Here is a 22834-nt window from a genome sequence, read left to right on the forward strand (position 1 = left end):
GCTATTCTTGTTCCTTTCTTAGTTGACTCATAAACAAAAACATGACTTTTTTTTTTCTCATCTGGTTTTGAATTTCAAGCCACAGATTTAAATCTGGACTGTTACCTGGCCACTCCTGGCCGTAAGGGTGACATAAAAAAAGACAGCAGAAAATCGACAGAAACTATAAAATAAAAGGTTAAAAAAAAAATTTATTTCAGGGCTGTGTTGTTGAATTGCGCATATAAATTAAAGTTGCTAAAGTGATGACTCAAACAACAACCACAATTACAGCTGCACAATATTGAGAAAGTATGAGTGACCATCACTATGGTGATATCAATGTAATTAAGTCGCATTTTTAGGATTGCTTCTTTTCTCATCATTGTGAGGTTCCCATTGCCTGATCTGCATTTCTTCCAATAAAATGAACAGAGGAAATAGTTCATCAAGTTGTCAATTTTTATTGTAAAATTGCAAATAATGCAATGACATGCACAACTAATATTTTGCATCTCTAACCACAATGTTAATCAAATAAAAAGATCGATAAAAAGCACTTCATCTTTGCAGTGCAACAACAATAACTACCGAATAGAAGACGTTTAACCCACGCGATTTCCAAGACGTACGTATAAGAACATGATTTTCCTCGTCCTCTCCCAGACGCCACGCTGAGAGCAAAGCCTCTCCCACTAACGCCCACCAACTTGGAAAGTCAGCTCTGCACAACATCTGAGACACAGTCGAAGAGAACGCTGCAAGGGTCCACCGTGCCTCGCTTCAACAAAAACACAGAGCAGCCCGCGATTGCCCCAGGCCTGTTGTTTCAGCCCCACAGATGTGGAGCAAAGAGGGGGAGTTACATTTCCTAAAATACCAAGCTAATTTTTCAGGTCTCTAATGTAAATATTAAAGATAGAGTAGGGCTCTATTGTGCAATATAAGGATCAGACAGTTGTAGGAGGTCAGATCAGAAACTTTACCTGTCCACAGGAGAGTTGAACCCACTCGGAGGACCTGAGCTGCCATGTTCTGTGTTGCTGCAGACTGCAATGCTCTGTAAAAACAAATAAAAACTGGTTTAGCTTTATATAAAGATGGAAGCTCGAGGAATTCTTTGCTCCAGATTTTTTTATTTATATTAACCCAATTCGCTATTTAAACATTGGTGTTGATATGTAGCTAAAAAGTAAACCGATGAACCATAATCAGTGCTTAGAGAAAATCAAGCACAACATGGCGGCACTGGAGGAACTGCACATATGAACACAGCTCAGGAGAAACGGTTGATGGGAAAACTTAATTTTGTTTCCACAAAACAAGCTTTTATGGTAAGATTCCAGGAAGAATGCCACTAATAAAGGAAAACTATGAGAAACTCACCACATGTCATTTAAGGGACACAACAGCCAAAGCCCAAACCTAAAATCCAATCAAGAATGTGTCACAACCCTGAAACCTGATGTTCGAAGATGCTCAAACCTTCAGTCCAATCTGAAGGTTTTGCACTATTTTCCTGTCAAAATAACTCCAGAGCAGTGACTTTTTCCTACAACATATTGTCAATGCAAGTGTGTGTCAGCTTTGGTTGCAACAGGTGCAGACAACCATCCCTGAAGAAATGAGGTTTTGTAAAGACGTGTGTTCTGCCGCCGCCGCCACCCCATCCCCACTTGAGCATTCCACTTTGACAACAAACTCTTTACTGAGGCAGCTCACCGAGGGGAAGCGAAGTGCTGGAATGGCGAGGCCGTTTACAGCGGGGGTGTTGGCGCGCGTGGTCAGAGGGGTTGAGGGGGTCGGAGGGGTCGCAGGCCCGTTGAAGCCGCCGGCCTCCAGTGGATCCTGAAGGCCAGAGGAACTCAGGTCGCCGTCCGTTTCACAGTCAGCTGTTTCAACAAACCAAAAAAAAAAAAACAATATTAGATTGTAACCAGCTGTGACCTGAAAAGAAATGACTTGTACTGTACAGTACAAGTCAACTGATGACCCTCAAAGTGCAATACGCCATGCAGGCAAACTCATAGAAATGGGTTGGTCCGTTTAGACCAGATCAGATTAACTTAAGTTTGTGACTGTACAAGAGGTTGTTGACACTGTTTTTTTTTTTTTTTCTTTTTGTAACTACAGCAAAGACCTCGCGCTCACCATGAGATAAGACCTACAGGGGTTGAATAATTCAGTTATCTACAGTGTCACATTTTTGTGTTTTGGTCTAGTACATGTTGAGATCTGAACGATCTCTGTTCTGTACAGCTGTACATCTAATACAGTGGAAACATTTCTTTGGTACACCTTGAGGTTTGAAAGACTTAGCTCAGCACCTTTTATTTACAGTATCTAAAGTTGACCTTAAAGTTATCATGCTTCAGTAGTACATGCTACTAACAGAGCTTTAACAGACTCATTACAGAGCATTGCATAATTGTGAAGTGAAACAAATATGACGCACAGCATCCAATTTCCTTCTAATGAATAAAACAAGATTCTGCTTCATACTTGTCGGCATCATTCATGTCTCTACCAGAGATGCACATATAGAGACTGAGACTTTTGCATGATTCTTCTCCGCAAAGCAGCTCAAACAGAGACACATTGGATGGAGAACATCTGTGAAAATCAAGTTTCAAGCCTTTCCACAGATTTTCCATCTGGCTTAGTTCTGAATTTTGGCCGGGCCACTCTGAAATAGGAATACGCTGCGATCTAAATCATCGCATCGTGGTTCTCCCTGGGTATGTTTATGGCTGCTTGTCTAACTGAAGGGTTGTGCTGCCACACCAGGTGCGTCACTCTCTTTGCATTTTCCAGTGACGGATTGAGCAGCGCTCTGTGAGATGATCAAGGATTAAGGTACTGTTTATAATTAAACTCTGCTTTAAACCTCCCCACAACTTTCTCTCTGACCTGCCTCTTGTGTTTCTTAGGCTCCATTGTGTTCCTCGTTCTGGAACAAACTTCTGAGTGTTTCACAGAAGAGCTAGATTTATGCTTAGTTTAAACTGGGTTCCAATAATTAGGAAACTTCTTCAGGCAATTGTAGCAGTGGGTTTTATTTAGCATGGAAGTGTTAAATTGTTGTTTTTCCTTTAATTCTAAAAAATAATTGAAAACCATTTTTCTTCCATTTAACAATTATGAACTACTTTGTTTGTCATAAAAAGTCAAATTAAATACACTGATTCTTGTAGTTGTGACATCACAAATTCTGAAAAAGTTCATGCGGTGCAAATACTTTTTCTTGTACTCCAGATGTTGATTTATTAATAACAGTAATAATCAAACTGCACAACAATATTCTGATAAACCCTTAGATACTTTTATTTGCCATTGTATATTTTATTATCAAATTGCTTTTAAAGAAAATCTTATTTTAAGTTAATTGACTTTTTTAGACTTTAACCGCACTCAACACCTGACAGGGATTTGTAAGCATAAAAAAAAAAACATGTTTCATGATGTTGGGTTGTAAGATCAGGCTGCTCACAGTTAGCAGAAGACAGGCTGTTGCTGCGGACACGGAAGTGCTGGTCTGCCTCGGGCTCCTCTGGCTCTGCGGGGTAGCTGGAGCTGACACCAGAGTCTGCAGAGCTGGTGATGGGGGAGGAAGCAGCGGCCAAAGGCGACAGGGCCGGGGTGGGGGACTCTGCTGCAACAACATCAGTGACCTTAGGTGAAGGTGGCTGAGACTCTGGTTCTTCCTCTATTACTTCCTGTGCCTCCTTTTTTTTGCGCTCCTCCGCCTGCCGCCTCAGCTTCTCCCTCTGCCTCTTGATGGTCGTCACTCGGTCCCGTATGGCCTTGGCTACGATCTTAAAGTCTGCCTCGCACACAAAGCCGAGCACGACCTGCAAAAATGCATAAATAAAAAAAAACACAACACACTGGTTACGGTGCATTAAAATGCTGTGCATGCGCATGTGTTGATGCAATATGCACAACATGTACGCAGGTCTGCTGACCTGATCAGGCACGCACTGACATTTGCGCTAACAACGTTTGTTTTGCGACAACACACACGGCCTGCTTCTCTAGGTCGTTTCAGGTTCTCGAGTTCTCTTCGGTCCAGCAGAGTAGCTCGCGCTTCCTCTCAACACATGGTCAGATTACAGCGGAGCGGCCGGACGAGATGTCCCCTCCCGATACCAGATTTGATCTTGATGAAATCTTTAACAAAGGCGTAAACAATTTGGGAATTGTGGGCATGCTTTTTCATTAAAAGTGACCTCTAAGAGGGGAGTTGCTTTGAGAACATCAGGGCCCGTTTCGCAACGAGCACAAGAGTCGCTACATTATTAAAGGGATGACGTCAGCTGCTTCCTGAGCTGCTCGCTCACATTTCCAGCCAGTGATGATTAAATGTTGCGGTGTGACCTTGACCGTCTCTCTCAAAAAAAAAAAAAAAAAAAATTATTTTTACATTTACATATTTCAATTCATACTTTCCACATTGAAACTTTCCAGATATTTTACGGGCTTGTTTTTAAGGAGTAAGTTCAAAATGTCAGGAATAAACTACTGTGGAGAAAGGAAAGGAGGAAGGAAGGAACATTATTCTACTGATATTAGTTGGTTATGTAATCTGGTTATTTAGCCTGGTAAAAAACCAGCCCCTTGTTCTACACTCTGCTTCGTACTGACAGTTTGGTCTCTCAACTGTTGAGAAACTATTGCTTCTTGGACGCGTCGACTCTGTTGAAGTTTTACATTTTACCCGTTCGCTAACATTTCCCCATGACGTATGTAATGCGCCAGTTTGACTCTTAAGCGTACCGGAAATTGCCTGCGGTGTAAACAACCATCCTCCACCGCAAAGAGAAAAGTGCCGAGCCGAACGAGGCGGCTGTTAATGTTAATCCAATATTTGGAAGTGTGGCTAACACTAACTGAGCCGTTTCGTTCACTTTCTACGCCGCCATTGTTAAAACTACGGGCAGACTAGGATTCTAAAGCTGCCGGGCTGCACCTCCACTAGCCCACTTTCCTTTTTTGCGCAAACTGCTATTCTGGAACAAAAACTGAACAGATACCAAAAAAAGCAGCCAAAGTTGAAAGGTAAGCTTTGGAAGACATGCATAAAGTCTGGATAACTATTGACTAAGGCTCATTTGAAAGCTTACAAGGATTCAAGAGTGGTTCAAAATAAATGTACAGTACCACAAATGTGTCTAAAAATTACCAACAGATGCTCTCGTTAACCATCAAGCCTTCTAGCTTTAGGGACATGGCGAACTCCTTTCTATCGCTTCCTTTTCGACAGCCCATTAAAAGCCACCAACGCCATCAATCAGGACCAGAACTCAGAGAACATTTCCGGGTTAATCGGAAATGAACCCGGAAATTAACTTCCGAGGTTACTGCTTCTACATAATGCTGCTTCTACATGATCGGTTCCGCTCTAATGTGGAAACAATTACGAAAAAATTCCTAGCTAAAGGCTGCTTCGAACTGGGTCAGCAGAGCTGTAAAAAAAAAAAAAAAAAAAAAAAAAAAAAAAAAGACGTCCAATCTCGGTGCGCCAGCCTACCATTTCCTGAGCCACCTCCTCGGGCACGTCCTTGTAGAGCTCGAAGAGGAACTCGATGGCGTTGTTGTCCTTGTACTTCCCGTGAAGCTTCTTGGTATCGTCGATGCGCAGCCACAGCTTCAGGCCAGGCTTCACCGTGTCGTCCTCCTCCGCCAGCTCTACGTGAACGCCGTTGTTCTCCTGGAAGAAGGGGTGCTCCAGAAGGTCCTGAATGGTATACCTGAAATACAAGCAGCCACATTTATTTCAACTCGTGTCGTGTAACTTAACCCTGAAGATATTTTTTAAGTTTAGGGGGAAAAATGTTTGTAGGTCACACGTTATTCTGGATCATTACTAAAACTACATTGCCTTGATAAACTAGTCATAAAATGCTATTCTTTTATGTTTTGCCACATCACATAAAAAACATTGATATATATATCATTAGTAAATATTAGCTTGAGTAAAAGGGAAGTTGACATGTCAACTCTGCTGCAGTTAAAAGTTAGACAGACAGAGCTAACCTGAGGGCAGTCATTAAAACAAACCTGTTTAAAGCTGCAAAAGACTCGATGCCAGGCTGGGACTGAAAACTATGCAGCCAGAGCTACAATGTAATAGTTTCGATCAAAGCACATTAACAGGTCAGAATGACCCAGTCAAAACTTAGACCTAAAGTAGATTACTGACTCAGGAAGGCTAAAAATAAATGCATGCCTCATGATAATTTGTATAAAAGAAATTAAAGCAACTTGTCTCTTTCCTTGTACTTCATAGGTAGATGCCTGTGTCCCATAAATTTCTAAAAAAGCACACACAGGGCCATTGTGATCAGACAAATCGTGGGAAAGCCCGACAGGTGTGAACATGAAAAGCCAGCGCATGTTTTTGTTTTCACCTTTCATCTTTGATCATGCGAATGCAGCCCTCGATAATCTCCTTGAGTTCTGGGACTATGACTTTGTAGAAACTGTCAGGTTTGATGCCCTGTGAACACAAAACATAACGAGAGTTTCAACACAGTCCGTTTTTACAAACCAGCTCATTCACTGGTTTCCTGTTTGTCTTTAGGAAGAACAGAACTATTTCGGCTAACTGTCACTTGCATATTTCTCCAGTAAAAACCATTTCCCCAATTTAATGCGTGTTGCTGCAGTCATCTGCTTTGTGACATCTGTCACTAGTTGGAATGACATCTGGGTGAGCGATCACACCAGCAGATCATAAAAATAGGGGACAAAAAAAAAAAAAAAATCCCCAAAATGCAGTTTTTGCTATATCTTTTTACCTGAAGCACAAAAGAAAACAAATGGGAAAAGCCAAGCCGGTTGTCTGAATGCTATCAACAGAGCACAGATAGATTACAGAGGAGTCACAATCCCTGCAAAAACAACGATAACAGAGGAAAAAAAACAAAAAAAAAGGCAAGGTCAGAAAGACGTACGGCATGAAGATATGCAAGCATCCGGAAGATGTTATGTCCCAACACTCAAACATAATTATGTACCAGTTAAAGGCAGAGTCCTACGTCACGTTATCACATCTAAACACTGCCGCGTTATGCAGCGACTGATGGGTTCTATAACCACATTGAATTTATCAGAGATGTTCCCGGCTTCCTGTTTCAAAGAGACAAAGAGCAGATCTTTGACAAAGCACAGATGACGTGAAGATGTTTACTTTTTCTCCATAAGTGCACTTTGTCTTTTTTTTTCTTTTTTTTTTTCTATCTTTAGGGGACTGATAGGGAAAGCTTAGATAAAAGCAACCTTTCAACCTAATTCATTTAAAGCTTATAAAGAATAAAGGCACAAACAGGGGACGCCTAAAAACTACTTACTGGTATTTAACTTGTAAAATGTCCCTTGCCTCAGAGAGCTTTGGATTCTTTTTAAAGCTTGCCTCATAATGAGACCCCTCAGGATAAATCAGTCCATCCTTGATCTAAATCACATTTGTGACTCTGCTCCTTTCCTGTGGTGAGAAAGGTTTGGGATAAGATCATGAGAAATATGCTGGTGTCATCCCCACTCTGTTTGCTGCTTTGTTTATTTTTTTTATCTAAATGAATGAATACTTTGACATATCGAAAAAAAAAAAAAAAGAATTATTTTGAAACTATATATATATATTCTGATGCTAATATAATCAGTTGCTTTTAGTCCAGAGGCATACAAAATTAGTAACGAATACAATCTAAAGGAATGTAAATAATCGCAAGGGGCCATGTCAGCCCTGATCTCAATCCTACAGAAATTTTGGAGGCAGATCTGAAAAGGTGCGTGCATATGAGGCGGAAAACAAACTGATTCACTTGCACCAAATCTGACCATTAACAGGGCAAGATTCCAGCCAACTACTGTGAGAAACGTATGTAGAGATACCACAAATATTTGACCCAGTTCTACTGAATACTAAAGATACGTACGTAAACTTCTGAAATTTAAGTTAAAAAAAACAAAAACTCTCTTTGATTACATGGTTGTTTAGGAAATATTAATAACTTCAAAGACGCAAAACCATTGTGAATATATAGTTTCCACTGTATCAGTTGAAGTACTTTTTAATCACCATTTTGGTCCCAGATTGTAATAATCCCTGAAAAAAAATCGGGGTGCAATTTTTAATCCATTTTGCTCATGTCGGATTAAAGTAAATGTTGTTTTATTCATTATTCAAATACATCCACAGAAACAAGCAAACTCTCCTTTTCGGTTCTTTAGGCAAATTATGAACTGAATGAGTCTGCAGACAGGATCCAAGAACATGTCTCCTCTTCTTCCAGTTGTTTTATACGTCCAGACTAATTTATTACTTATGATCATCTAATTATCTAACCTCTTCAAGCAGATGTCAGACACTAGGGGTGGGAACTACACAGTTTTTAGTTTGTAGTTAATGTTGGAAAAGATGCAAAGTTGTAGAAATTAACTGCTACACGTCTCTGACGGTCCAGGGAACATTATCATAAGTTCTGCTGGCGAGGCAACCCAACTGGCAGTAGTCACCGTATTACTTTCCAGCCTCCATCAGACGTTGTTTACTTTTAATACTTTGACACACGGGAAAGAAACAGCCGTTTTGTAGAGTAAAGAGTGAGACACTATTTCCAAAACATGTAATTCTGCCATCGCCTCCTCTCGCCAAGCCTCACCATCATCGCAGCAACGAGTGCTCAAGAAAAGCAAGAAAAACTTAAGAGGCTACTAATGTACTGTTTTTTTACTGTTCCAGAACAGTATATACTGTGTGGCACAGTATATATTTTACATGCTCGTTTGGAGAGAGCAGTCTTTCTGCCATTCTTCGATGGAGTATCGGCATCATAATAGGTGGCTAAAAGAGCTCAATAAACTGATACAGCTGATAATCGGGAGATGGTTGTTGAAAGAAGGATGCTTCCTAAATTGAAGTACCACAACCTTCAATTTCCTTTAGAATAATGTATTTCTGAACCAAATTAAATTAATTTATGCGTGCAACTCCACTTTTTTTAAATTATTTTTTTTAGATTAAACAGATGCACTTCTGCTTTACATAAACTGTTCCCTCCAAAATATTTAAAAGTTAACAAATATCTGAGAAATATCTGAGAAATATCTACCAATAAGTCGCTTCAGTTTTCTACTCAGACATTGCTCTGGTGTAAAGGAAGTTTCTTTGAAAGCTACAAGCAGGACCAGTCAAACTGGAGCTTTACACGGACGCTTAATGGGCAGAACATGTGTGTGGTTGCACCTTAATCATAGCCTGAACGCAACCGAAATGTCCTGGTAGTGTTCTGTACAAAGCTCCTAACATTTACCAGACATGACAAAGACCTGCAGTCCCTGCTATCTAATTATTCAGGATGTCAAACATCAAACATCATCATTAACGAAGTCTTGGTTAGATTCCAGATGAAAGAAAGCTAGCGCATGGGGACCATTATGCTAAATACAGGGGAGGGGAATGAGGTGACCCTGCTTTTCCCCCCTTTACTTACACTGGTGACTTTGCGGTAGATCTGTGCAGCATTTTGGCACTCGTAGTACGGGTACTCGGACGTGGCCATCTCCAGGATGCACATTCCCAAGGCGTAGACGTCCACTGCTTCGTCGTACTTTTCCTCGTACATCTCTGGGGCCATGAACTCCGGAGTTCCTGCCAGGGATTACAGGGCATTACATTTATTCAAACGTATTTGGATCAATATGTTTGCAGCATCTTGCAAACATGATACTTTCATATTATTATATTATTGTCTAATAATGGGCCCGTTAAGCTCTAACCAACAAGAGATCTAAAGCATTTGCAGAATCAAAAGTTAATATCACTTGTCGCTAGCAAGTTTTTGTCAATACAACACAGGATTAGAAATAGCTTAAAGTAGCAGAAACAGCAGATGGAGAGTTCCAGAGAAAAGTGACCGTGTATTATTTAATTTGGAGTGATAGTATTTTTGACTTTGGAGTATCATTGGAAGATAATAGTCGCTCTGTTGCTGCTAAATGTCCATGTGATCTCAGAGTGACATTTTTTGAGTGGGACCACATAATAGTGAAGATACATAGTAGATATCTGTTAGGAAGGGAACACGGAGCCAACTTTTAAAAGAAATGAAAAACATTTCTTTTAAAGTATGCTCAAAAATCTATTTTCTAAGGGAAGAGGCATTTGTTCATAGTGACGTTACGGTAAAAATATTGTGTGTAACACAAAAAAATGCACACCACAACAACAACAACAAAAAAAAGTGTGGAATCTTAATTGCTAATTAAAAATAACAACAGTAATCGACAAGCTGCTTCTTCAAGCCACAAATATTTACAAAGTCTATGGCGCAACTGGAAGCAGTTTTCAAATTTAATTCAGAAGTATGTGAGGTATGATAGGGAAAAAAACCCATCTGAATTGCAGAAACATCCTACCACTAAATAAAAAGTGTCAAGACAACCCTCCATCACCAACATTGAGACACATGCTAGTAAAAATCTTGATTTAATAATGAGAAAGCACCAAAAACAAGTCGCCGTCTCATAACAATGTGTTTAACTACAAATAGTACTGAAGCTGTATTACTTACTAAACCAAAACCCTCAAAGTCCTGCACCAATGTTTTCTGTGGTGAAAGGCTGCTTCCCCTTTTATTTTGCTTGACCGTAAAATGTTTCACTTAAACCTGTTTGACTAAATTTGAGCAGCAGTCTGTGAGAGAACAAACAAATCATTCTCCAACTCACTCCTGCAACTTTCTAAATTAACTTGATAGAGCAATTTCCAGCTTAATTAAAGCCAATTTAAGAACTAAGTTGCTTTCTAAAGCCAGCGGAAAGTTAAACAGAGACTATGATTGCTTGAGAGGAGGGATAACAAACAAAGAAAAGCAGTGTCATTTTGAACGATTTTCCCATAATTACAACGCGCCACATGCTAGGCTAACTGTGTTCTGCGGATGTCCCGTTACTGCCAGGCATTACTTACCAATGACACTTTTAGCAAATGAGGCACTTTTGAGAGTGGCCAGCCCCAGATCTCCGATCTTAACAGAGCCAGTGGGGCCGGTGATGAAGATGTTGTCACACTTGAGGTCCCGGTGGATGATGGGGGGAGTGCGTGTGTGCAGGAAGTGAAGCCCCTTGAGGATCTGCCGACTCCAGCGTTGCAGCAGCTTCAGCTTCATCTCCTTGAACCTCTTCAGATACCTAAAACACAGAGAGGTCTGATTCAACACATCGGCCTAAACATATCCCGGACATTACACAGCGAGAAGCGGAAGCTTTTAAGAGCCATAAAGAACTTCATTCGGCATTCTCACAGTCAAAAGGAGGTTTCTAAACTTGGCAAGTTTACAGAATTTTCTCCAAGCAATTTCAAAGTAGAACTTTTTTTTTTTTTTTTGCTCTGTAATTTTTACCTACTTTAAAAGTGGAAATTAAGCTGTCAGTCTTGACAGAGATGTACTTATTCGTGAGATACACGGGTGTTACACAGAACAAAAACTTCTTTTAATCTGAGACAAAAAGAATGAAAATGTGGAATGAAAAGAAGAGGTTCCAGACACTCACGTCTTGAGCGTGCCCGAGGTCATGAGTTCAGTCACGAGGATGATGCACTTGTGGCCCTTCACCGTTGACTTCCAGGAGTCGTGGAAACGTACGATGTTTGGGTGCTGCAGGCCTTTGAGCATCTCCACTTCCTCGCTGAAACGCTGTCGCTCCGCTTTGGTCAGCTTACGTGTCTACGAAGGGATAAAGTAAAAAAAAAAAACAATTGAGGAAATAGATTTGCACAGCTTCGCTTTCATTCTCCTTCTAATTGAATAAAAAAATGTCCATGAAATATGGCCGATCTATTGAACATCCTAAATTCAGTGAGAGGAAATAGAAAGTATGCATTTTAGTAAATCTAGGCTCAGAGATTATATCAAATCAACCACAAGATAACAAAACACACAACAGCAGCACCACTGTTGTTATTTATTAAAGATAAAAGACAGTAGATTATATGATTCAGTTGCTTGTTGAACCACTGTTATTAATAGCTAGAAGAGGTATATTTTTTTCTTTATGATAGTCAGTCTCCTTGTAAAGAATTTAGAAAATAAGTCCAAATCATCAACCCTCCACTACCATGCCTTACAATTGGCATGAAGTGTTTGTTGATATGCATTGTGCTTCTATGCAAGGTTTTACTAAAACATTGTGATGTGCATTATGACCAAACATCTGTAACTTGGTCTTATTTATCCAAATAACATTATTCCAGAAGTCCTGCATGTTCTTCCTCCTTAACACTGCATTATAGCACACCTGCAAGCTCCATCCCAGAGATGATTATAAAGATAATTAAACTTCCTTCTTAAAGCCTATGTGACTGACGCCTTAGACCTTGCACAACGGCTCCTAATAACTTTGACTAAAAATGAGAGAACAAACATGTTTTTTTAAAATGTAGCTACACTACTAAGTTTTAACTATTTCCAAATCTGTTTTATTCTTGTCTTTAAGTTGGAAATTATGTGTTTTTTAAAAAAAAAACTATTTTCCACAAATAACAATATGCAGTTTAAGAAAATGTATCCAACCAATTCTGGATGTATGCTTTTTCAATATTTTAAAGCCTAATAATATGAAAATAATCGTGGCTCTTTAAAAGTTCTGAGATGTTTATTTAAAGGTGATGAAGATGTAACACTCCCAGCACTAAACGCATTTTATGGAACTGGATGGAAGCAAGGGGGGGGAAAGTGGCTCTCTGAATTGTAAAGGTTACAGACCCAAGTCCTAACAATGTTTATTGAATGGCTCTTGAAAATAAATTTGCACTGAGGTGACATTGGTTGTAAATCGGTACTAAACACACAGGCGGAATAAAACCGGTCAGCCGAGATCATCTTTTTTACGTTCTCATATGTCAAACCCTAGAAATAAAAGATGAGAGTAATTTTTTCCTATGACTGAATGTGCCAAGAGCTGATCACTAGTTTATTTTTTTGCGCCAAAAAAGAACTTGAAGATCCCAGTCAGGTTGGAAGTCTAAACCGCGCTTACTGCGTTTACAAACCATAAATTATGTTGAAAGCTCTACAACTGTATGGACGTCGAGGTGAGACTAGTTTCTCAACCATAAAAATGTTTTTCTTTGGCAGTGATATGAAGTCTTAACACACACACACACACACACGCACACACACATGCTGTCTCTGGTTTTCTCAGAATCATGCATCATTGCGTAAGTTTGCAGCAATATAATGAAAGCAACTGGATAAATCACTGCTACTTCAGCTAATGAGCCCCCCGTCAGATTGGAAACCACAGGTACGTCCATCTGGGTGAGCCGCCAGTTGCATAACCTTATTTAAGAGCCAATAAAGGAAGTACCAACTTTATAGATGTATGGAAGAGATCTCCAAGCGCCATGTAAATTCAAACTAAACACTCCAATCAAGTTCAACCAACAAATACATTTCTGTGCTTCCTCTAGGATGAATGACCTGATTTAGCTGCCGGTGGAGTAACTCTGACTGTGGTGGGGTGGCTAGCGGAAAACTCCTGGGAATCTACAGGACCATGAATCCTGCATTGAGGCAGAGTTCTTGGAAAAACGCTCCGCATGTGTTTACGTTTACAATCAGCTCCACGGCTTCTTTTTAATATTTTTTTTTGCTTTCTCCTCGGACGAAGTTCTTCAAGTACTAACTCTGATCACCGACACCGTTGAGAGACGCAAGCGGCATCGTGAGGTCACAAAAACTCTCCGCCTACGTCATTCACCTGTCAAAATGCCGTTTTACACCGGCAATCCCGGCAGGGAAGCAAAGGCACAGAGGCGACCTCTGACCAAATGGATTACAATCAGGTCAATAGAAATACGTTTATGACATGAACGTGGACTGGAGCTTATCCTCTGTTTGAAAAACCTTTCTCGGAAAAACCGAATGATTTGCAAAAAGAGCAGAATATCTCAGGTTAAGGGTGAAAAGTAACGATCTTGACAAGTTTAAAATGTAACTGGACTGCAAAAAGCTGTCAAATGACAAGTTTAGCCACATTTTCCAGGTACCATAGAGCGGTTTCAAGCTAATTTCTACCAGACGCACTAAATTTAGGCTTGTGGACTCTGGGGTTTACCACTGCCATCGATCAGTGCACTCCGACTAAAATTAAATAAACAAGGTACCACACACAACACGGTGCAAACCACAAGGTGGATGTGTGTTTGCAGAATGAGCGAGTCGCTGGGTTTCTGTGGTTGATCTGCATCTGGATATTTACAGATCTCTGTGATACCATCAGACCCCCTTGTATAGTGAGCTTTGTCTCCAGCAGATGGGCGTCTCTGCAAAGGAATTGACAGTTTACAGCACAGAGATGTTGCACAACGTTCAGACAAAAATGAAATCCTGGCACTTCCAAAACCCAAAGATACACCACAGCTTGGCACGCTGTTTGGATGGATGGATGGATGGCATGGCTGCAGATTACGAAACCACTAGGAGGCTTTCTGAAGCCTTCATCTGCTCAGAGCAGCCAATGTTCTTTTGAAAAGTCAAGAAGTGGAAAATGTCCTGCAAAATCAAGCAGTGATGGAAAAATGCAAAAACAATAAGATGATTTAAGCTTGTTATGCAGTCATATGATTAAATTATTACTGACCTTACTCGGTGGATGCAGGCAATTAAACTGTGACTAATAGCAGAAATCATATTATAGAGGGAGCTTTTAATATTGTGAAAACATCAAATACTATCCTTCCAGTGATGCAAGTAGCTTTACTTCACACAGGCTTGCAAAAGTATTCACATCCCTTGACATTTTTTCAACATTCTGTCATGTTACATCCACAAAGTGGAACATATTTTGTTGAGATTTTATGCGACACTCCAACTTAGGGTAGCAAATAACTGTGGAGGGGGATGGAAAATGATAGATGGATTTCCCCCCCAAAAAATTGAAAATATACACAGAAGGTGATTCTACAAATTATTAGAATTCCAAACGTATTTGTAAACTAGTTTTGAAACCATATATCTTTTTTTTGTTGTTGTTGTCATGGAATTACATATTGCATCATCACATAAATCCTGACAAAAATTAAAGTTTGAAGTTGTATCATCACAAGTATGTGAAAAAGTTATTAATAGTTTATCAAGCTACTGTAACTAAAATAAGAAATATTTGTCATGAGTCACTAGGATTTATAGAAGCATACTCCAAAGTCTCAAACTTTTTTTATGTTTTTTTTTTATTAAACATCAGACAAGTTGCCTCTCTCTTTAAAATATGCTACAGCATCTTAGAATCATCATCTCAGTTATTCTTTGCCAATTAAAAGTGGGCTGGTGGTCGGGTAGCCGATGGAAACACTTGGACGTGTTGCCGTGTAAGTGGAGTTACATAAGGTTTGTTGACGGTCGGGGAGGCGTTGGTGTCAAAAAGTACTGGTCAGCGCCACTATTATGACAACCAGGACGGGAACACGGAACACCGAAGCAGCAGCCAACTTTTGTTCCAACCCAGGTGGGAGCACTCGAGTTTTAAAACAGGATCCAACAGTGTGCTGGTGTTACATATATAATAAGTATGGACTGGGATTGTGCAACAGCCAGTGGACAGACTGTGGTGTCTGTAGGAATTCATACTGAAAAAGAAAAAAAATATATATAGGTCCAGTGGGGGGAGAAAATAAATCAAACCTGTCAACACTACTTCTAGCGTGCAAAAATGAATATGGAGGGTTGGAGAAGGCGTTTCCTTCAACTTGCTCTTCATAATATTTGTGCAGCATTGTGTAAGAGATAATTAAATCAAAAGGTTCAAAGGTTTTTTTTGTTTTTTGGGGGGGTTTGGGGAGGTTGTCTCAAAATGATAGTGTTTAGCATTGCTTTTAGTAATCTGTATCAGACATAAGTGTAAACACTGATAAATTAACTGTCATAACAAAGAATTGGGCTTTCTTTGCTTTTAATTTGCAGCTTTTCTACATTGTCTTGTCTTGTGATCTTGCATGTTGCATTTTGATGTGCTTTTACTCTCTAAGGCCTTCTTCAGAAGGCCCTTTTGATTAAAGGAACTGCATAGTAAAATATGGTAATTTGACTACTTAATTTACATCTTTATTTTGCAAGCCTACACTTTCAAGCAATTATTTTTATCTGAGCATTTGTTTAGGATCTTTGACAATCGATAAACTTTGAGGTGGCATAAAATAGAACCATGAAACTTTTTGGTTTCATGCTCTGTGCGCTAAGACTGCTTTTGGTTTGCTACAGGTTTGAGATGTTTACCACAATTCAGCCACGTAATGAAGATTGTAGAATGGACTTAATGCTCCAGGAAGGAGGGCTAATCAAGACCTAACTATACAGTATATTGTTTCCAATAATTTAAAAATGTTTCTTTAAATCATTCATAAGACTTAATAAACAGCTTTGTCTTTAAATTTAGGAAATACTGCCTGACCTAATTGTTATTCTATGGATTATACAGTGACTCGTGTAAAAACAAAATGTCCTCCGCAGATTTTGTAGGTTTTATTTAAAAGGAAATGAAGGAACTACAAGAATATATAGATTTATCCTTCCAAGCAGATGTCCCTAGCCATCTGTCCAGCCACCCATCGTTTATAGCAGCTTAACCTTGCAGCAGTCATTGGGTAAGAGGTGGGGTACATCCTGGATAGACATATGGCTCTGATATTTATCATATTTTTATTGACCTTAAACACAAAATTTGATTTATTTAGAAAATACAAGTTAAAAAGAGAAGAAAGAGAATATTTTTCAGTGTCAGTGCCAATCACTAGTCAGAGCTAATCACAGGAAAACTGTCCAGTTCCAATACGTGGCCAACTGATCGGCACATATCTAACAATAATATTTTTTCGCGTTATGTTGCTCGTCTCGGTGGCGTTAGCCGGTCGTGTGTCGGCAGAGGAGAGTTCTGCAGGTCAGAACCAGAATTTACAGAGACCTTGCAGTGACATCCGAGAGCCTGAACTGCTACTGGGAGTCCATCCGAAGCCACAGCTTCGGATGACCCCCTTATATCTGAAGGGGGTCAGATATTTAAAAAATAATAAAAAATTGACCTCAGCTGCAAAGCTTGCATACCTGCCACATGACTGACATACGAAATGTACCAACACGCACGTAGGTGCCGGTGCTGGGACAGTGTCGTATTTTAGATGTTTGCAGGTGAGAACTGAGTGTGTTTGTGAGTGTGTCTGGTGTGCTCATTCCAAGAAAAAAAAACAAAAAAAAACTGACATGCTCCGTAAATGGAGCGGCCAGAGGGAGGTTAGCCATTAATCTCATCAGGACCGAGGAGTCAAACCAGACTCCTGACTGCTGCTCTCACTCAGAGAACCTGACATGACTCATGGCTTATGTCCAATTACCATCAACCTGCACTGCAGCTTTGCACAACGTCTTGTGTATTTAAGGCACGGAAACTTTGTGGTCAGTTTGGCTAAGGTGCATTCTCTGATCCTAAATGAATACATGGAATAGCAAGTCTGAGGCAGATGTGGTCCATCTATCTAGGGCTGCTATATTTACATAAGTGTAAGGCTGTCCTCTATAAAGAGTTGCCTCACATTTTTATTTATTTTTTTTAACATCACATTTATCAGGGAGCTCCTAGCTTTCATATTGTCTGTTTACTCTGGTGTCCGTAACTTGTCCTAACATGTCTGGTGTCTGCTTTTAGTAACTCATTAAAAACCTAACAGTGACCTGTAATTGCTTTGCGTTTACAGTACTGTCCTCTTCCCCCTGAATCTCATCCTCAGTAATCCTCTTTCCTTTCAAGCTCAGCACTGAGTTGCGTAATGTCAGAAACCGATCGTGTTTTCTTGCACACCGCATGCCAGATTTATCTCCTTCATTCACATCTATAAGCGATTTGTTTTGTTACTTGGAGAGGGTCTTGTGATTTTGTTGTTTTTTTTTTCCAGATGACAAAAGATTGTTGGAGTGCAGCTCAAAGACGTCAGTTGTTCTCCACCAACAACAAAAGGTGACGTTGCTGATCAGATTCCATGATGCGTCCAGAACTTTCTTGATTGACGCAACGGTGTGACAATCAGCTTGACCCGAAACACCTACTCTGTTGACGTCTGAGCAATGAACAGGTTGCAGAGGACAGATTACAGAGATGCAGAGGAGATTCTTCCTCTGGTCTGATCAAATTACCCAAATAGTGAGGCAGGTTTTGAGATGCAAGGGGCTCTGAGAGGGATGGTGACTATTTTATTTGTAGAAAGAGCATTTCAGGAGAGGAGCATGAATGGAAACAAACACTCTGTCCAAGTTAGGAAGCTAAGTGAACCACAGAAAGATCACAAGATCCCTGAAGGACATGGCTTGTAGGAGTATTGTCTTAAAAGGAGAAGTTCAACATGGTTATTTTTTTAAAAAAAAGTGAGCAATGGGCTCTATAATTTGGAGTACTGTTAAAAATCTCTACGCTTTTCTTCTATTATCTAGATTTTAATAAATAAGATAAGTTCTTATTTTTTTACTGAAACTTATATGGGTCAAGTCAAACCAGTCTTACTATCAGACATTAAAAAAATGACATAGTTTTCAAACAATCTCCCTGACTGAAGGGGAAAATCACTCTGTCCAGATGCAGAAAAATAATTAGGCTCCAAACTGACGTCATATAGAATTTGTGAAAACTACCGAGTCTTTTATCTCACTCTTTTATTGCAGAATTGTCTTAATTCAGCCGTATTAAAGTTGTTGTTTTGTTTTTTTTAGCATGAATGTCTCATTTAAGTTGATGCCACCGCATCTCATTCCGATTCTATTCCAGACTTTGACAAGGCCGCTCAAAAATCTTCATTTTGTTTTGTTTTTGAGACATTCAGAGGTGGACCTTACTGATGTGCTGTGGATCATCGCTATGATGCATAACTCAAGTCCACTTGAACTTAAGCGTAGGACCAGCTGGTCAGACAGTATCCCTTGGGATTTTCTGATAAAAAAGCTAAAATTATCAAGATGAACAAACCCTCCTACAAGCACGACCGCCGTCATATCTGACTGTCACTACGTTTTTCTGTTTGTTTTACATCAGTTGTGACGGGACACGTACATTCCAAAAAGTTCCCTGTCTAACTTATCAGTTCACAGATAACTTTTCCAAAAGTCTTGGCGATTATCAAGATTTTATTGTCAGATGTGAGCGAGGCCTCTGCGTTATTTTTTTGGCAGCAGTAGTTTTCCGCTTGAAACTCCCTCATAGATGTCTTATTGCTGAATCATGGACACTGATATTAACTAAGTTAAGTGAAGCCTGCAGTGCTTTGGATGTTCTTCTGAATGAGTCATTGATGGAGTCATTTTGGTAAGCCGGATACTCCAGGGAAAGTTCACCACCATTTCATGTCTTCTCCAAAATGTGATAATTTCTCGCATAGTGTATTAATTGGACTTCCAAAGTCATTCATAACACTTTCAAGACTTTTCTTGAGATCTTTCAGCTTACTTTGCGCTGACAGGTTCTCTCGGGACACTTTTACAGCTAATATTTACAACACAGATTATTTCTGGTAATAATAAAAGATGCAATTTTAAATAAATATTTTCTTGTGTCACATTTACAAAGGTCTAAAACATTTTGTTTTTAAAGCAGTTTTACGCCACACATAAAACACTGGCATGTCCCAACTGCTGCAGATGAATCCAGAAACCCACAACCCTAATTATTTTTAAACAGTTTGTGAGATAAATCACCCAAACTACTGTTGGGAGAGCACAGGCCTCTGCAAGTCCATGAAAATGCATATCTGGTTTTAAAACTATGTGCCTTCTGGCTGGTTTCCGTTACCAGAAACCTTACAAAAGACTTGACAATGTAGAAGCATTTTAAATTACCTTTTCTTTTTTTTTTTTTATTGTTGAAGCCTGTTGATGGCAAATGTTCCCATGACTTCCCTTGTCATTTTAAAAAATGTAAGTCATTGCTGTAATTTTAAACAGCCTTACGTACACAAACAGATTTCAGATTTATGTTAAAGCCATCGGGATACGTTTCTATAGGCAACCGTTGCTTTTCTTGCATTAGAGAATGGGTCATGGAGGAACCAGGTCCAGGAGGAAAACCCTCTCCCAGTGACTTTCCAGGTTAATCTGGGGGATCTCAAAGCATCCACAAACCCTCCTCAAAATTCTGGGTCTGCCTTGGTTCCTTCTCCTAATGGGATGCGCTGGGAAACGGTGATCTTTACCAAAGTAAAGGTTAAGTTGAAAACTTAACAATTATTTAATCAAGTTAACTCAATCCCATATTCCAGTGTGGTTCAGGTTTTGTTTCATCAAGAGGCGGATTAAAGTGTAGAAAGTGGCCACTTGACCAAAAATGTTACACAGCTAAAGCTAAATATCCACTTGAACCAGATTCTATATAAGGTAGCATCGTCAAGCAACTTAAGGTCCGATAGCCGGACATTCTCTTTCATATTTTTCCGGCATCAGAGAATTCAGATCCATCAATTTTGGCAAGTTTTCCACATCCAGCTGAAGCAAATTAACCCTAGACCACCACACTACCACCACCACACAATGGAGTCATGCTATTTTTAGAAATTATGAGTTAGCTTTATGAAAGGAAGCACACCGTCTGTCTTATCAGTTCACAACATATTTTCTGAAGTATTGAGGTTTGTCAAGAGATATTTTTGGCAAATCTGAGATGTGTCTTTGCTTTCTTATTTATTTTCCATAGAGCCAGGTTGGCTTTAATAGATTAGAACTTAAAAAATAATAATAATAAGTTGCTTTGTGTATTTACACATTCGCTTGATAATCTGAAAGACGTCTGTTGAAAACGTAACTTTTTCATGACACAGTAGAAATAAATTGCAGAAACTATACTAAAACTGAATTTCCACTAGGTCCTGTTCATTTTTTAAGGCGGCATGAGCGTGGAAAACCTGTAGAAGTAATGGATAATTAAATTGTTGGGAACAAAAATTGGCAAATTAAAGCCCACAGTGTTTAGATGAATAAACAACAAGGGGGTTGTTAATCTTTTTCTTGTTGCATATTTCTTCAACGCATTGTTTGCCACTGGCTCGTCTAGGTTCAGTAAGACATCTGTGTATTAATAGTAATGATTCAGTTTAATCAAATCGCTTTCCCCATACGTTGTGTTTTTTTTGTTTCTTCGACAGGCGGATTGCGTTAAGCTTTGGAGAAAACTGAGATCAGACCATGAGAGCGTCAGAGTAAAGCCTGAAAGTTGTTTTGGCCTCAGGCTCTGCAGCCAGAAAGAAGTGCGGAAGCTTTCATCTCCGTCGTCTCCTGTAATATTACTTTCTCTTGTTCAAAGTGAGAAAAGACCTGAGGATGATTTAAGATTCTTTCAAACAATCCCTAGGAGAACTTTTATTTTTTATGTGCGTCAAAGAAAAAAACTGAAATGTTCCACATTAAAAAAAAAAAAAAGTCTGGTCAACATCTTTATTTGCAGTGCACTTCAACCCTGACTGCAGGAGGTGGACGAGGCCTCGTGTTACACTGACAAACAAGGATGTGCTATCGAGTGCCAATGGCAAGCAGGACCGGATATAATTTACGAGTTGACGGCGTTTCGAGTGGTGCCCGTGTCACAGGAAGGTAACGGGCATGAAAGATTTATGAATCCTGGACTCTTTACTCCACAGTTTGCTTTCAATAAAGACTCTCACTGAAAAAAATTATTTTTAAGCTGTAAAAGGGAGAACTGAGTTTAGAAACCCGCAACGCAAAATGAACGTGAACTAAAACTGCTTCATTTACTTTTGTGGGGGTCCAGAGGCGGGGAGGCTATAAAGAGGGCGGTGGGTACACTAATTTATCTGTTTTCTGTTGACAGAGGAAGCACATAGCAGTGTTTGCAGATAGCTAATGAAGGGAACCCAAACCATTTTTAAATAAACTCTTCACCCTGGATCTTACATGGTACCTTTGAGCACGTTTACTCTGTTAACACCTCCGTCCTGCACACTTCGACACACACGGTCGCTTCAGAAATGACCAGAAGTAACCTCTGCATGAAGGCCCCCCCCCCCCCCTGCCCCTTACCAACTATGGCTACAGAGCCTGGGCAGCTATTAAAGCTTGAGGTCTTTTGGTTTGTTCAGGAAGCAGGGCTGCAGTGTGACCACATGCTTTCACCAAACTAACGGCTGCACAGCAACACACAGTTAAAGACAATGAGAAACAACAGGATGTTCTAAAAGTTTGCTGGGAAAATGCATTTTGCTTTGTGTAGCACAACTAATAAGTTAGTATGATAGAGAAATCCTGATTTTGATATCAGTTTCCAGAGAGGAAACATTTTCAGTAGCAAAAAGCACTTTAAGTGGAATTTACGTAGATTGTACAATATTTATGTAAACACAAATACAAAAAAAAGGTGAATCTTGCAAAATACATTCTTTTATAGGATATTTCAGGACATGAGTTCTCCGTCCAAATAAATCAAAACTATTTGTTCTAATGTGGCATAGAAAACCACAACTGCTGCATCCAGGAGCCCAAGTTAAAACACCAGGTATGCTTGTTTATACCTTAAATTGCTGCAATTTGTTGCAAAAACCAGTCAAGTTGGAGAGATGGGTGAACAGACAAAGAAATGGAAGATGAGTCAAGTAAATACGTAGATGGACAGATGGACACGTGGAAAGATAGAACAGCAAAACAGAGAAAAAATGTTTTGGAAAGAAAGTTTTCCAGAGCGCTCCATTTTCAGGCAAATATTTAAATCAACCTCCTAATGGAGCTGCATAATATCAGAAAATGTTGAGAAATATTCTGATAACTATCAGTTGTGGTATATACTTATTTTCTTCCTCCCTCTGTGATATATA

The 22834-nt window shown here is 39.6% G+C and overlaps 1 protein-coding gene across 3 annotated transcripts in view; it reads right to left on the reverse strand.

The window, feature by feature from the left end:
* The window catches only part of wnk4a (WNK lysine deficient protein kinase 4a), a 47500-nt gene that overhangs the window by 15124 nt on the left and 9542 nt on the right, over nt 1–22834 (reverse strand). For all 3 annotated transcript variants that reach the window (XM_008437299.2, XM_008437298.2, XM_008437300.2), the window contains exons 3-10: nt 11539–11711; nt 10955–11175; nt 9477–9634; nt 6390–6478; nt 5510–5729; nt 3470–3830; nt 1702–1871; nt 966–1039 (exon numbers count right to left, since the gene is read on the reverse strand). In XM_008437299.2, the coding sequence (XP_008435521.1) occupies nt 966–1039; nt 1702–1871; nt 3470–3830; nt 5510–5729; nt 6390–6478; nt 9477–9634; nt 10955–11175; nt 11539–11711 (1466 nt within the window). The remainder of the gene's footprint in view (nt 1–965; nt 1040–1701; nt 1872–3469; nt 3831–5509; nt 5730–6389; nt 6479–9476; nt 9635–10954; nt 11176–11538; nt 11712–22834) is intronic.

The sequence above is a fragment of the Poecilia reticulata genome, linkage group LG19, assembly GCF_000633615.1.
Source record: "Poecilia reticulata strain Guanapo linkage group LG19, Guppy_female_1.0+MT, whole genome shotgun sequence".
Lineage (NCBI taxonomy): Eukaryota > Metazoa > Chordata > Actinopteri > Cyprinodontiformes > Poeciliidae > Poecilia > Poecilia reticulata.